General features: G+C 41.1%; 1 protein-coding gene across 1 annotated transcript in view; it reads left to right on the top strand.

Annotated features, from left to right (window-relative positions):
• LOC122556782 (eukaryotic peptide chain release factor subunit 1) overlaps nucleotides 1-4,671 on the top strand; it is a 64,820-nt gene extending 60,149 nt beyond the window's left edge. The window contains exon 10 of the mRNA XM_043703949.2: nucleotides 1,731-4,671. Within this exon, the coding sequence (XP_043559884.1) occupies nucleotides 1,731-1,813 (83 nt within the window). The 3' untranslated portion in view covers nucleotides 1,814-4,671. The remainder of the gene's footprint in view (nucleotides 1-1,730) is intronic.
• Nucleotides 4,672-12,595: the final 7,924 nt, after the last annotated feature.

The following is a 12,595-nucleotide window of genomic DNA, read 5'->3' as shown; positions in this document are numbered from 1 at the left end:
GTGGAGAGCAAGTTGTTGGAGGGAATCCTGAGGGACAGAATGTACATGTATTTGGAACGGCAAGGGATAGTCAACATGGCTTTGTGTGTGGGAAATCATGTTTCACAAACCTGATTGAGTTTTTTGAAGAAGTAACAAAGAAGATTGATGAGGGCAGAGCAGTAGATGTGATCTATATGGACTTCAGTAAGGCGTTCGACAAGGTTCCCCATGGGAGACTGATAGCAAGATTAGATCTCATGGAATACAGGGAGAACTAGCCATTTGGATACAGAACTGGCTCAAAGGTAGAAGAGAGGGTGGTAGTGGAGGGTTGTTTTTCAGACTGGAGGCCTGTGACCACTGGATTGCCACAAGGATCGGTGCTGGGTCCTCTACTTTTTGTCATTTACACAAAAGATTTGGATGCGAGCATAAGAGGTACAATTAGTAAGTTTGCAGATGACACCAAAATTGGAGGTGTAGTGTGACAGCGAAGAGGGTTACCTCAGATTACAACAGGATCTGGACCAGATGGGCCAATGGGCTGAGAAGTGGCAGATGGAGTTTAATTCAGATAATTACGAAGTGCTGCACTTTGGGAAAGCAAATTTTAGCAGGACTTTTACACTTAATGGTAAGGTCATAGGAAGTGTTGCTGAACAAAGACCTTGGAGTGCAGGTTCATAGCTCCTTGAAAGTGGAGTCGTAGGTAGATAGGATAATGAAGAAGGCGTTTGGTATGCTTTCCTTTATTGGTCAGAGTATTGAGTACAGGAGTTGGGAGGTCATGTTGCGGCTGTGCAGGATATTGGTTAGGCCACTGTTGGAATATTGCGTGCAATTCTGGTCTCCTTCCTATTGGAAAGATGTTGTGAAACTTGAAAGGGTTCAGAAAAAGATTTACAAGGATGTTGCCAGGGTTGGAGGATTTGAGCTATAGGGAAAGGCTGAACAGGCTGGGGCTGTTTTCTCTGGAGCGTCTGAGGCTGAGGGGTGACCTTCTAGAGGTTTACAAAATTATGAGGGGCATGGATGGGGTAAATCGGCAAAGTCTTTTCCCTGTGGTCAGGGAGTCCAGAACTAGAGGGCATAGGTTTAGGGTGAGAGGGGAAAGATATAAAAGAGACCTAAGGGGCAACATTTTCACACACAGGGTGGTACGTGCATGGAATGAGCTGCCAGAGGATGTGGTGGAGGCTGGTACAATTGCAACATTTAAGAGGCATTTGGATGGGTATATGAATAGGAAGGGTTTGGAGGATATGGCCAGGGTGCTGGCAGGTGGGACTAGATTGGGTTGGGATATCTGGTCGGCATGGTTGGGTTGGACCGAAGGGTCTGTTTCCATGCTGTACATCTCTATGACCCTATGACTCTATTTGAAAAAAAACCTGTTCCTGACCTCTGACAGTCACGTCTTTGATTCCAGTTGGCAATTTATCTCCTCCATCAGTGTAAAATCAAATTTTTGCTACGTAATAATACCAATTTAGATCTGTGTGACTTGAATGGAGGAGCTCGGTAAGAATACTAATATCCAGATAGTGATTAAAGCTAAGAAAAAGGTGATAAATAATTCATCAAATGTACAGGACACCCAGAACACTTCGCAAAGTTTACTCAGTGTAAATTAGCTACCATGCTTCATGTATTTCAGCAGTGTCTGTATTCGATTATTTCTTAAGGGCTTTAGGGCATCCTGAGGCTGTTAACGATGCTGTGTATGTTAAGTCTATTGTTTTAAACAGGTATCCTGCGGTACCGAGTGGACTTTCAAGGTATGGAATACCAGGGAGATGAGGAAGACTTTTATGACCTGGACGACTACTAGGTAGTTTGGACTAGGTCTGGTTACAGGTGCCTAACCCTCCAGCATCCAACCCAAGGAGTGAAGATCCACAGCGGAATAATCAATCCCTGCCTTAGAACAGACATTTACACAACTTGTGATACTCTAAATACATTGGAGATGGTGAATTTAAAAAAGATAACACTCTTCGATTTGTCATAGTGTCAATACAGCAGCAACACCAAACTACTGTGTTCCTAATGCCAGTTTGGACTAATCTTTTGAAAATTTCTTTTTTTTAATTTTTACTTCAATGGGACTTTTGTTGCTGTTGTATTTTATGAAATTCAGATTTTTTTACCTCCATATGTAGAGGCAAATAATAAAAATGGAATGCTATTGAACTTCATTTCTGCAGGCTGAATGGAGATGAGCTCTCTGTTTTCCCCTTTGGAGAGAGTTTCTATATTGGGGAAAAAAAGGCAACTTGAGTAACTTGTGCAGTGTATGACCCCATTTACATGGGTTATAGTGAGCCATGGCTGTACATGAGGGGGTGGGGGCTATAATAAGGCCTTTGTCATGCAAGTAATTAAAGTTGATCTATTTGAAATAAAGTGGGGGTACAGGCGAATTTTCAGATTCGCAACCAATTTTCTTTTTGGCTTCCGCCTTTGCGGAGGGAGTAGGAAAGAGTCCCTCAAGCCTTTTATATAAAAAAAATTAAAGAGGGGGTCATTTAAGTAGCATTTTGCCTGCTGCTAGGTATTGACAGGATGGGTGCTAGCGATATCTAGTGGTGGTATAAGGTGCTGTAACCCCAAGCAATATTTGTACCTGCAGTGGTCTCGATGGTTTTAAACTAGAGTTCCCATTCAACTGTATGAACAGTGGGTTTCCATTGGCTACTTGCAAGTCGAGAGCCAGTAAGTTCTAACTTTGGGATGTGATGGTTTTGATCTAGATGGCTCTGTATTGTATTAACTTAGGATCTGCTCCATATTGGGGTTTATTGTTGGTACAGTACGAGCATGCACCCTTGGGATCATGCTGCAGGACCCAGCCTCTGCTGCACAAACTGCAAATTGGAAAATTGATGTCTGTGTGATTCTTCTAGATAGCCCCACATTCTAGCAAAGGCATCCAGGCACCATCATCCACTCATTTGACGCAGGTATCACATTTCCATTGGGGTTTGAGTTCCTGTTGAGACAGTGCAAAGAAGCTCAAATTTAAACCCCTGATATGATTATCCAGCAACCTGGACAAACCGAGTAAGGTGGCTGTTATTGAACCAGAACAATTGAAGAAAAATGGTAACGAGAGCATGATTGTTGTAATCAAACTGTAAACTGGTTAAAATAGAACATTAAAACCACACAGAGCAGTGAGGTCATATTAGTACAAAGGGACTGCCAGTGAGCATTGACATTGGGATGGAGCTGTACTGAATTGTTGGACGGGCATTGATTGGGACATGGATGGAGGGCAGATGTCAAAGGAAGGTTTTGTTGAGTAGCCTGTTTACTGAAATCTCTTGTTGGGTAGGATCTGCTATTCCTTGTTGTGCTTTAAGTAGTCACTTGTTAATATAGTTGAGGCAAAGTCATTAGGATTGTTAACTAAATTGTATCACTTGTCACATTTCAAGAATGATTACTGAAAAATGCAGTGAAGTTTTCTAATTTAAAGGTGGGACAAGTCGATGTACATTGCACACACTATAATGTTCTGAGTGACTGCTTGTAACATGCATGACATAATATTGAAATCAAACCTATATCTGTTTATCTGTGAAATCATCTAATGGATAAGAGGAAGGCAGTGATTGTTTTGGGATGTGGTCTTAGTTGGATCAGATAATGGGGGGAGATGGTTCCTAATTAGAATTTTCAAAAATACAACATCTTTCTCAAACTCTTTAACTCAGTCCCAGTGTTACAGTGTAGTTCAGTTAATATGAATTAGGATTTCTTTCCTATTTGACAACTATTCAATGCATATAACACCATTGCCATTAATCAACAAGAGCCTCCACCTATTCATATCATCAACTTTGTAATGTGACTCTTATCTGGTTCCCAAAGTCTATTTCTAGCAAGATGTATATTTAATTGAATACAATAATACACTGTAGAGAGTTGTCAATTTGAAATCCGTTTCCCACTATGCTTCTGTTCATTGTCAGGATTAGAACGTTAAGTTTTCAAAAAACTTTGTGAGTACTGAAATCCGTTTGCAGCTTTTTTTGAAATGTGCTTTTCTGTCAAAACATCCAACAATAGTCTTCTGTTTTAAATGAGTAAATTTCTAATGCTGAATATATAAACTAGAATTAAGAAAGCAAATGTGCAGATCATGACATGATTGCAACTCTGTTTTTGTCATTTTGGCCTTTGAAGTTTTCAGTACTCAAAAGAATTTATGGAGAACTTGCATTGAGGTTAAGAGCAAAAATGCAATGTCCTTCTATTTGTCCTCCCCAGCTCCTGTCCAAAAGAGAATTGTGCTGGACCATGCTTTTAGCACTGGGTTGCTCATACTGTGTAAATGGGGCCATTTTGATACATAAACCAGAAGAATATATATATATATAAATAAATATATATTTACTTTTTCAAATAGCCCACTGCTTGGTATAAGAAGTATGCATTGGAAAGTATGCAGCTCCTTTTGTAGTTTTAATGTTTACTATTTAAGTTTGGAAATGATGCCAAAATGTTTTTTGTATTTCTTTGACCAATGTATTCTCCTGATAAGGAAGTGATCTATTGAATTCAGAGAAAAGGGGTCGATCTCAGCTTTCGTGCACTGCAGCCTCTGCAGAAAGATTCCAAGCAGCAACTTGGTGTTGTGATGTACAGAAATGGAGAAGAGTATTAAAACCATATTTAAGAATATCATTGGTTTGAGTCTTGTTATTTTGAGCTGTTAGAGGAAACTTGAATCTCAGTAGAACTTAAGATTGTCCCTCATAACAGTAGTTTGCCACGGCACTGTGAAACTGGACAGTAGAAAGTAGATGATACCATGTGTAATCAGTCCACAACAGCAGCTCATCCTGGTCACAAGGCCATAGTTAACAGTTGGTCTCAGACCCCTTCCTGACTCAGGAGAGCAGCCGAGTAAAGTCACCAGAAGACCATAGGGTTTTGTATCATTAGAGATGACTGATGTTGAATTTAACCTGAGGAACACCATACCCCAGGCAAGGGGTGAGATTGAGAAAATGGGATCTTCATGTGTGACTCGTATATGATTCCCAAAGTCTCTTTCCAGCAAGATATATATTTAATTGAATACAATAATACACTGTAGAGAGTTGTCAATTTGAAATCCGTTTCATGCTTCTGTTCATTGTCAGGATCAGAATGTTAAGTTTTCAAAAAAACTTTGAGAGTACTGAAATCCGTTTGATCTCAGACAGTATGGGAATTGAACCTGTGCTGTTGGAGTCACTTTGCATTGCAAACTAGATGTCCAGTCAACACAGCTAACCAGAGAGCAGTACCAGCTTTCTGTCATTTGTCCCATGATCCCTATTGGACAAAACTACTGCAGTTATTGGATGGGGACAGGTAGGAATCTACATGAGAAATAGGCAGTTCAGTGGCCTCTGACCTGTGGAGACCAAATGACTGCTACTGACTTCATTGTGATCCCATTCATAATTGATCAATTTTTTACCCCATTTGGTGATTCCGCTGATCAGTATCGATAGAACCAAATCACAAGATTAATGTAGAAGAGGGTCATTCAACCCGTTTCCTCATCCGCTCTATATCCACTTCCACTGATGCATCTCCTAAGAGGGATTTTTGTATAAAATAAAGGCTTGAGTTGCCTACTAATGTTATTGGATTGGGGGATGTATGAGCTGCAAGCATCAGATTTCTTGCTTTGTATGTCTTTGCACAAAGCAATTTTTATAACTAGGTCCAGCTCATTAAATGTCAGATTGTCAATTCTGACATCTTCATAGCAATTTCAGCACATCTCCACCTCCGCCTCCAACCTTTCCTCTGGGCAGGAAAGACCAATTACAGTTCAGAGGAAGCCTGCATGTTAAAATTAAATACATGGCTAATATTTAGAACTGCCATGTGATTGAGTTTTATGGAATTTAATGATCATCCTAAGCTTCTATAGGCAGTTTTTTTTTTGGAGCAGTGTCCAGATTTCTCCTATAAACAACTGAGTATTGATTCTCTTAATGGGTCTAATTTTAACAATTTGCCTCTTGTTCTGGATTCTTTCCTTGGAAAAGGACCATTTCTCAGTATATCAAATTACAGATGTACAGCAGGGAAACAGACCCTTCGGTCCAACTCGTCCATGCCGACCAGATATCCCAACCCAATCTAGTCCCACCTGCCAGCACCCGGCCCATATCCCTCCAAACCCTTCCTATTCATATACCCATCCAAATGCCTTTAAATGTTGCAATTGTACCAGCTTCCACCACATCGTCTGGCAGCTGTTTCCATACATTTACCACCCTCTGTGTGAAAATGTTGCCCCTTAGGTCTCTCTTATATCTTTCCCCTCTCACCATAAACCTCTAGTTCTGGACTCCCTGACCCCAGGGAAAAGACTGTCTATTTACCCTATCCATGCCCCTCAATTTTGTAAACCTCTATAAGGTCACTCAGCCTCTGACACTCCAGAGAAAACAGCCCCAGACTGTTCAGCCTCTCCCTACAGCTCAAATCCTCCAATCCTGGCAACATGCTTGTAAATCTTTTCTGAACCCTTTCAAGTTTCACAACATCTTTCCGATAGGAAGGAGACCCAAATTGCATGCAATATTCCAACAGTGGCCTAACCAATATCCTGTACAGCCGCAACATGACCCCCCAACTCCTATACTCAATACTCTGACCAATAAAGAAAAGCATACCAAACGCCTTCTTCACTATCCTACCTACCTGCGACTCCACTTTCAAGGTGCTATGAATCTGCACTCCAAGGTCTCTGTTCAGCAACACTCACTAGGACCTTACCATTAAGTGTATAAGTCCTGCTAAGATTTGCTTTCCCAAAATGCAGCACCTCGCATTTATCTGAATTAAACTCCATCTGCCACTTCTTAGCCCATTGGCCCATCTGGTCCAGATCCTGTTGTAATCTGAGGTAAACTTCTTTGCTATCCACTACACCTCCAATTTTGGTGTCATCTGTAAACTTACTAATTGTACCTCTTATGCTCAAATCCAAATCATTTATGTAAATGACAAAAAGTAGAGGGCCCAGCACCAATTCTTGTGGCACTCTACTGGTCACCAGCCTCCAGTCTGAAAAACAACCCTCCACCACCACCAAAGGTCTTCTACCTTTGAGCCAGTTCTGAATCCAAATGGCTAGTTCTCCCTTTAATCCATGAGACCTAACCTTGCTAATCAGTCTCCCATGGGGAACTTTGTCGAACACCTTACTAAAGTCCATATAGATCACATCCACCGCTCTGCCCTCATCAATCCTCTTTGTTACCTCTTCAAAAAAACCCAATCTAGTTTGTGAGACATGATTTCCACACAGAAAACCATGTTGACTGTCTCTAAACAGTCCTTGCCTTACCAAGTACATATACATCCTGACCCTCAGGATTCCCTCCAACAACTTTTAACTTGTTGAACATAATCTACGAAGGAATGCAAGCCAAGGTTATACAAACTATTTGAATTGTCGAGCTTAAAAATACTCAGCAGCAATTGTAGAGGGAGCGAGTCAACATTTGAGTTCAAGGACCTTGATGTAAAACAGTGGGTTGAATTATACAAGGCACTGTACTACGGGTGTCTCAAGGTGAAAAGGCTAGTTTGGTCATTAGCACACCAGCTCCACTGCAGGTGTACCACTCAGTTACATAGGAGCAGAAAGAGGCCATTCAGTCCATTAAGTTCTCTGACATTCAACGAATGTTCACATAATCTAACTTGGTACAATTAACAGCCCTGCAAAAAGCAGGAGGTTGGCCCTTTGTAGTTAATACACCAGCGCTTCTATGTTCCTCTGTGCTGCAACTTCCTACAGTTTTTCTCCATTTAAATAATATTGATCTTCCTATCAAAGTGCATAACCTGACATTTTTCCACATTATACTCCCATCTGCCAAGTTTTTGCCAATTTGCTTTCCCACCTATTTAGTGCTGTTTGCACACTTAGCAATAATATTCACTTTCCTCATCTAAGTCATTAATATATATTGTAAATAGATGTGTTGTCAGAGTGGATTCCTGTGGAATCATTCCTAGGACGCAATTTTAAGGTGGGAGGAGAAAGATTTAAATTACACCTTTTTTCACACCGAGGGTGGTTGTTATGTTGAATAAACTGCCAGAGAAAGTGGTAAAAGCAGATACCATTACAACATTTAAAAGGTATTTGGACGGGTATATGAATAGGAAAGGTTTAGGTGGATTATGGGCCGAAGACAAGCAAATGGGACTATTTTGGACAAATAGGTCAGCAGAAAAGAGTTGGACTGGAGGGTCTGCTTTCATGCTGTATGACTCTAATATGCTGGATGTGGATTTTCTACCATTCTGGATCAGAAAGCGCTTTCTCTGAGAACTGCTAGTCAACTGGAGAGTGAGAAAATTGAGTGCTGCGGTTTTAGGACTGTTTGGGGGGATAGGTGGGGGCAATCTGGGTGGAGGTAAATGTTATAGCAGTCTTCCAATGAGACTGGAGTTAGGGACTCCCACTGACTGACATAAGCTCACCCAGTGAAACCTGGCATGGCTTCCTTGCATGGGCTTTGCCTGTCCTGCCACATGCTAATTCAGGATTCTAACTGGGATGCATTCAGATTGAACACTGCACTTTGCAGACTGAAGATTCACTTTCAAAGAGAAATCGCCTTTTATTGAACTGTGGTTAAAACACTGAAAAACTGGCAACTTTGATTAAATCAAAAAATATTTGCAGATGTCTCATCATATTGGTGGGATCAAGTTCTTTGGAGGCAACGACTTGAGGATTGTTTTCCTGGAGTTAAAGTCAGCAGAGTAGGAGAGTCATTGGGGAAAAGGGATAGAGAGGAATGGAAAGGATACAAGAGAAAGGGCAGGGAAAGCGGGATGAGAGTGTGATGGAAAAAATTACAAGTGGAAAGGCAAGGGCTCCGACACATACAAATTAGGAGCAGGAGTGGGCCATTCAATCAGATTGTGAATGATCTCATTGTATCCTCAAATCCACCTTGCCTCCTATGCTAGTCACCCCTCAACCCTTTTCTTTATAAGAATCTGTCTACTTCTGCATTCCACCACCTTCCTTTTCAGGAAGACAGTCCCAAGCACTCATGTCCTGCTGAGATAAAAACATTTGGCCACTTTACTTGGAATGAGGTGAATGAGTAGTTTTGAAACAGTGACCCATAGTTTTAGGTTCCTCCCCAGGAGGAGACATGTTCACATTGTGACAAAGGTGCTCCTTTAACAAGGTTATGTTGTCCTTGGATTATTTTTTCCAGGAGGTCATAAAAGACAGACTCCGAAAAGTCTAAGTTGAAAGATTTTACAGCCAATTTGATTATAGCTAGCAGATACTGCCCCAGAGGGCTTTCAAGATTTTGACCAAAAGAAAATGCTTGTCTGATGGAAAGGGAGTGGTCAGTTCTCCCAGCTCAGCTGTTCTCTGGTTTGATTTGTTTTTTAGCAATAGAGTTGAAAATGTTGCTGGACCAATGAAGCAACTCTCTCTGTGACTTCTCTCCTGTTAGGACCTGTGTTTGATTTTACCTTTAGTAACAAGGAGTGTTTATGGGAATTGTTGCAAGTATTGGAACAGCATCATTAAGTTGGGATAATCTGTTGGATATGGATAGGTGAAGTTAGTCGGTAATCTGTTCTCTTTTGTTTGTTTTCACTTTGGAATCTTGTAAATAAATTTTGTTTGGTTTAAAACCAGGTGGTTTGACCAGCGCATTCCTCCAGGAATATCCACTTTGCACTGGTTTAACACAACTAGCAACATTGGGGTCTAGGCTCCCTTCTTGAAATGTTTTGAGGGATCTGGCGTGCACCATAACATATGTTTTTCAAGACTCCTCAGGATTTAGTCTTATTTTTCTAAATTCTAGCAGATGCAAGCTGATAAAATAATCCCTATCCATTCTGGGGATTATTCTGGAAAACCTCTCAGTTCATTTAGCTCCTTCCATGAATCTGGTAACCAATGCTATGCACAGTATTCCAGATTCGAGAGTGTGGTACTGGAAAAGCACAGCAGGTCAGGCAGCACCTGAGGAGTAGGAGAATCAACGTTTTGGGCATAAGCCCTTTGTCAGTACTCCAGATGTGAGCGGGAAAGGGGGAAGAGAGAAGGAGTGGAAGAAGATACGACAGAGATGGGAAGGGGTGAGAGAATGGGAGATGGATTGGAGGGAAAGGAGTATGAGACGAAGGATGAGGAGATGTGAATGAGGGAGAGGGAAAGAGGAAAATGGGTTTGAGAAGTGGAGGAAGGGGAAAGGAGGCAACAGAGAAAGGAAAAAGGGCATGAGAAAGGGGGAAACAAAAGGGGTAAAAGAGAAGGAAAGAAATCTCCCTCTTATTCCTTTTTAGCTATTTCTTTCTCACCCCTTTCCTTTGCATTGACAGGATGAGATGCGAAGAGGGAGAGGTGTTGTTATTTCACAGATCTCAGAAAGACCTTTAAGATGACATCAAGACATATGATGCTTGAGTATAAAAGGTCTCCATCTTTCTGTTAATTCAGCCTGCAGCTAGTCAGGTGTATCTAATGTATACATTGCAAATGTAAAGTAAGCAAACATGATATGGGCGTCACGCTGGCACAGCGGTTAGCACTGCAGTCTCACAGCGCCAGAGACCGGGGTTCAATTCCCGCCTCAGGCGACTCGCTGTGTGGAGTTTGCACATTCTCCCCGTGTCTGCGTGGGTTTCCTCCGGGTGCTTTGGTTTCCTCCCACAATCCAAAAATGTGCAGGTTAGGTGAATTGGCCATGCTAAATTGCCCATAGTGTTAGGTGAGGGTGTAAATGTGGGGGAATGGGTCTGGGTGGGTTGCTCTTTGGTGGGTCGGTGTGGACTTGTTGGGCCGAAGGGCCTGTTTCCACACTGTAATGTAATGTAATCTAATCTAATCTATATCCAGACTAATGTAAGTCTGAGATATTATTTTAGAGTATGCACTTAGTTGTTAACAAACCTCTGGATATTTTACGCAATAGAAACTTGAATCATGGTGGTATGTATTGGGGCTGGCATATAGAAGACCATGAAACGTACAGCTGGAACTAATTGCCAAAAGTGGATACCAGGAGGAGGTGACATCAAGTAGGTACTGGGAGCTGGCGATAAGTTCTTGCCAAAATGGCAGTTGTGAAATGTTATTTCCCTGGCAGTCACCCATCACCTGTCTGAGTTCAGAGCTGAAGTTCCTTTTAACAACTATCCTAAAGCTGATCCTCTCTTCTAAAAGGTGTTCCTTTCCTCAAGGTACTGTATCCTTGGTTTCTTTCAGAGCGGTGGTAAAACAGTCTGGATTCCGAATTGACTGGTTTGGTACAGAGGTGAAAAGGGTATTGGGAGTCCTTTTTGTTTATACATAAAGAAATGAAACTTTTAGACCACAGTTTTTACATATTAGAAGTGACCTGTAAGTGGTCAGTCCTAAGAGCTGAAGTCTTGTTTGAGTCAGTACAGCAGGAGCTGCTGAACATGCTCTCCTTCTGCCCTTACAACTTCGACCTGAAAGCCTTTGTTTCATTTTTTTGTTCTGTGTTTAAGAGTTTTGTTCATTGTGACTGTTTTGTATATTTGGAACAGCATAGTAAGTCTGGTTCGGGATAGTCTGAATAAAGTTTTGTCTGTTTTAAAACCTGGTAGTCAACCTAGCAACCTTATTCTGGGTGTTTTTCACTGTACACTTACCAAAACAAATTGCAAAGTTCTGGTCTGGGCTGCCTGCGTAGGAATGTTTTGGGTGGTCTGGCCGAGTCCATAGCACGACCATGACTGAAAGTTACATGACTAAACAGCTGTGAGTATGCTCACATCCTGTCTTTACAAAAACGAAAGGCCACAGTGAAACTGATTTTAAAAAAAGAGGTTTAAAAAGATAGTTTCAATGAATAATCATATTTGATGCAAAACATTAATTCTGTTTCTCTCTCTCTCTGGATGCTGCCAGCATTTTCTGTTTTTGTTCGAGTACGTGCAATAAATTTGACTCACCAAATGGACACCGTCAGAAACTTTGAAACTTTTACTTCCTTCAAAAGGAAGATATACCCTAGAAAAAATAAACAACATGTACTATGTGATGAGATTGACATCGGTGTAAGTGCAAATAGCATCCCTAAATTCATCTTCTGTAAGATGCACTCAAGGACCATGTGGTGGAGACATAAGCTAACTGCATCTAATTCATTAGACATTCCATATGGTTGGGATTATCCACTTTAAATATCAATTTGAATTCTCAGGATTATTAAGACAATGGAGACAAAGTTGATTTCAGAGGATAGTTGTATGATGCTACATCAACACAGTCGGGGTATATATCAGCACACAACAAAATGTCGAGAAGAATAAAGTATGTGATATATATATTTCACGTGCTGGAGAGTCACTGAATCTTGTTAGCCATGCTGCAGTTATTGGCTCACATTTTTTGTTGTTGCTTTGCAATAAATAAACACATGATTCTCTGCTGTTATGGATAGTACATAAATCATTATTCTACCTGATGCAAACAATCTCTCTGATGCTATGTGGGGAAACACATGTCAACGTTACTTCAGCCTTAGCTTGGGAGGCCAGGTTCAACTACTGAGATGCCCTTATTGATCTT

This window comes from Chiloscyllium plagiosum, unplaced genomic scaffold (genome assembly GCF_037043375.1).
Source record: "Chiloscyllium plagiosum isolate Xiang-an unplaced genomic scaffold, Cpla_swu_hap1 HiC_scaffold_16, whole genome shotgun sequence".
NCBI lineage: Eukaryota > Metazoa > Chordata > Chondrichthyes > Orectolobiformes > Hemiscylliidae > Chiloscyllium > Chiloscyllium plagiosum.
Note: the sequence above shows the minus strand (reverse complement) of the source record. Positions and strands in the feature narration are given on the sequence as shown.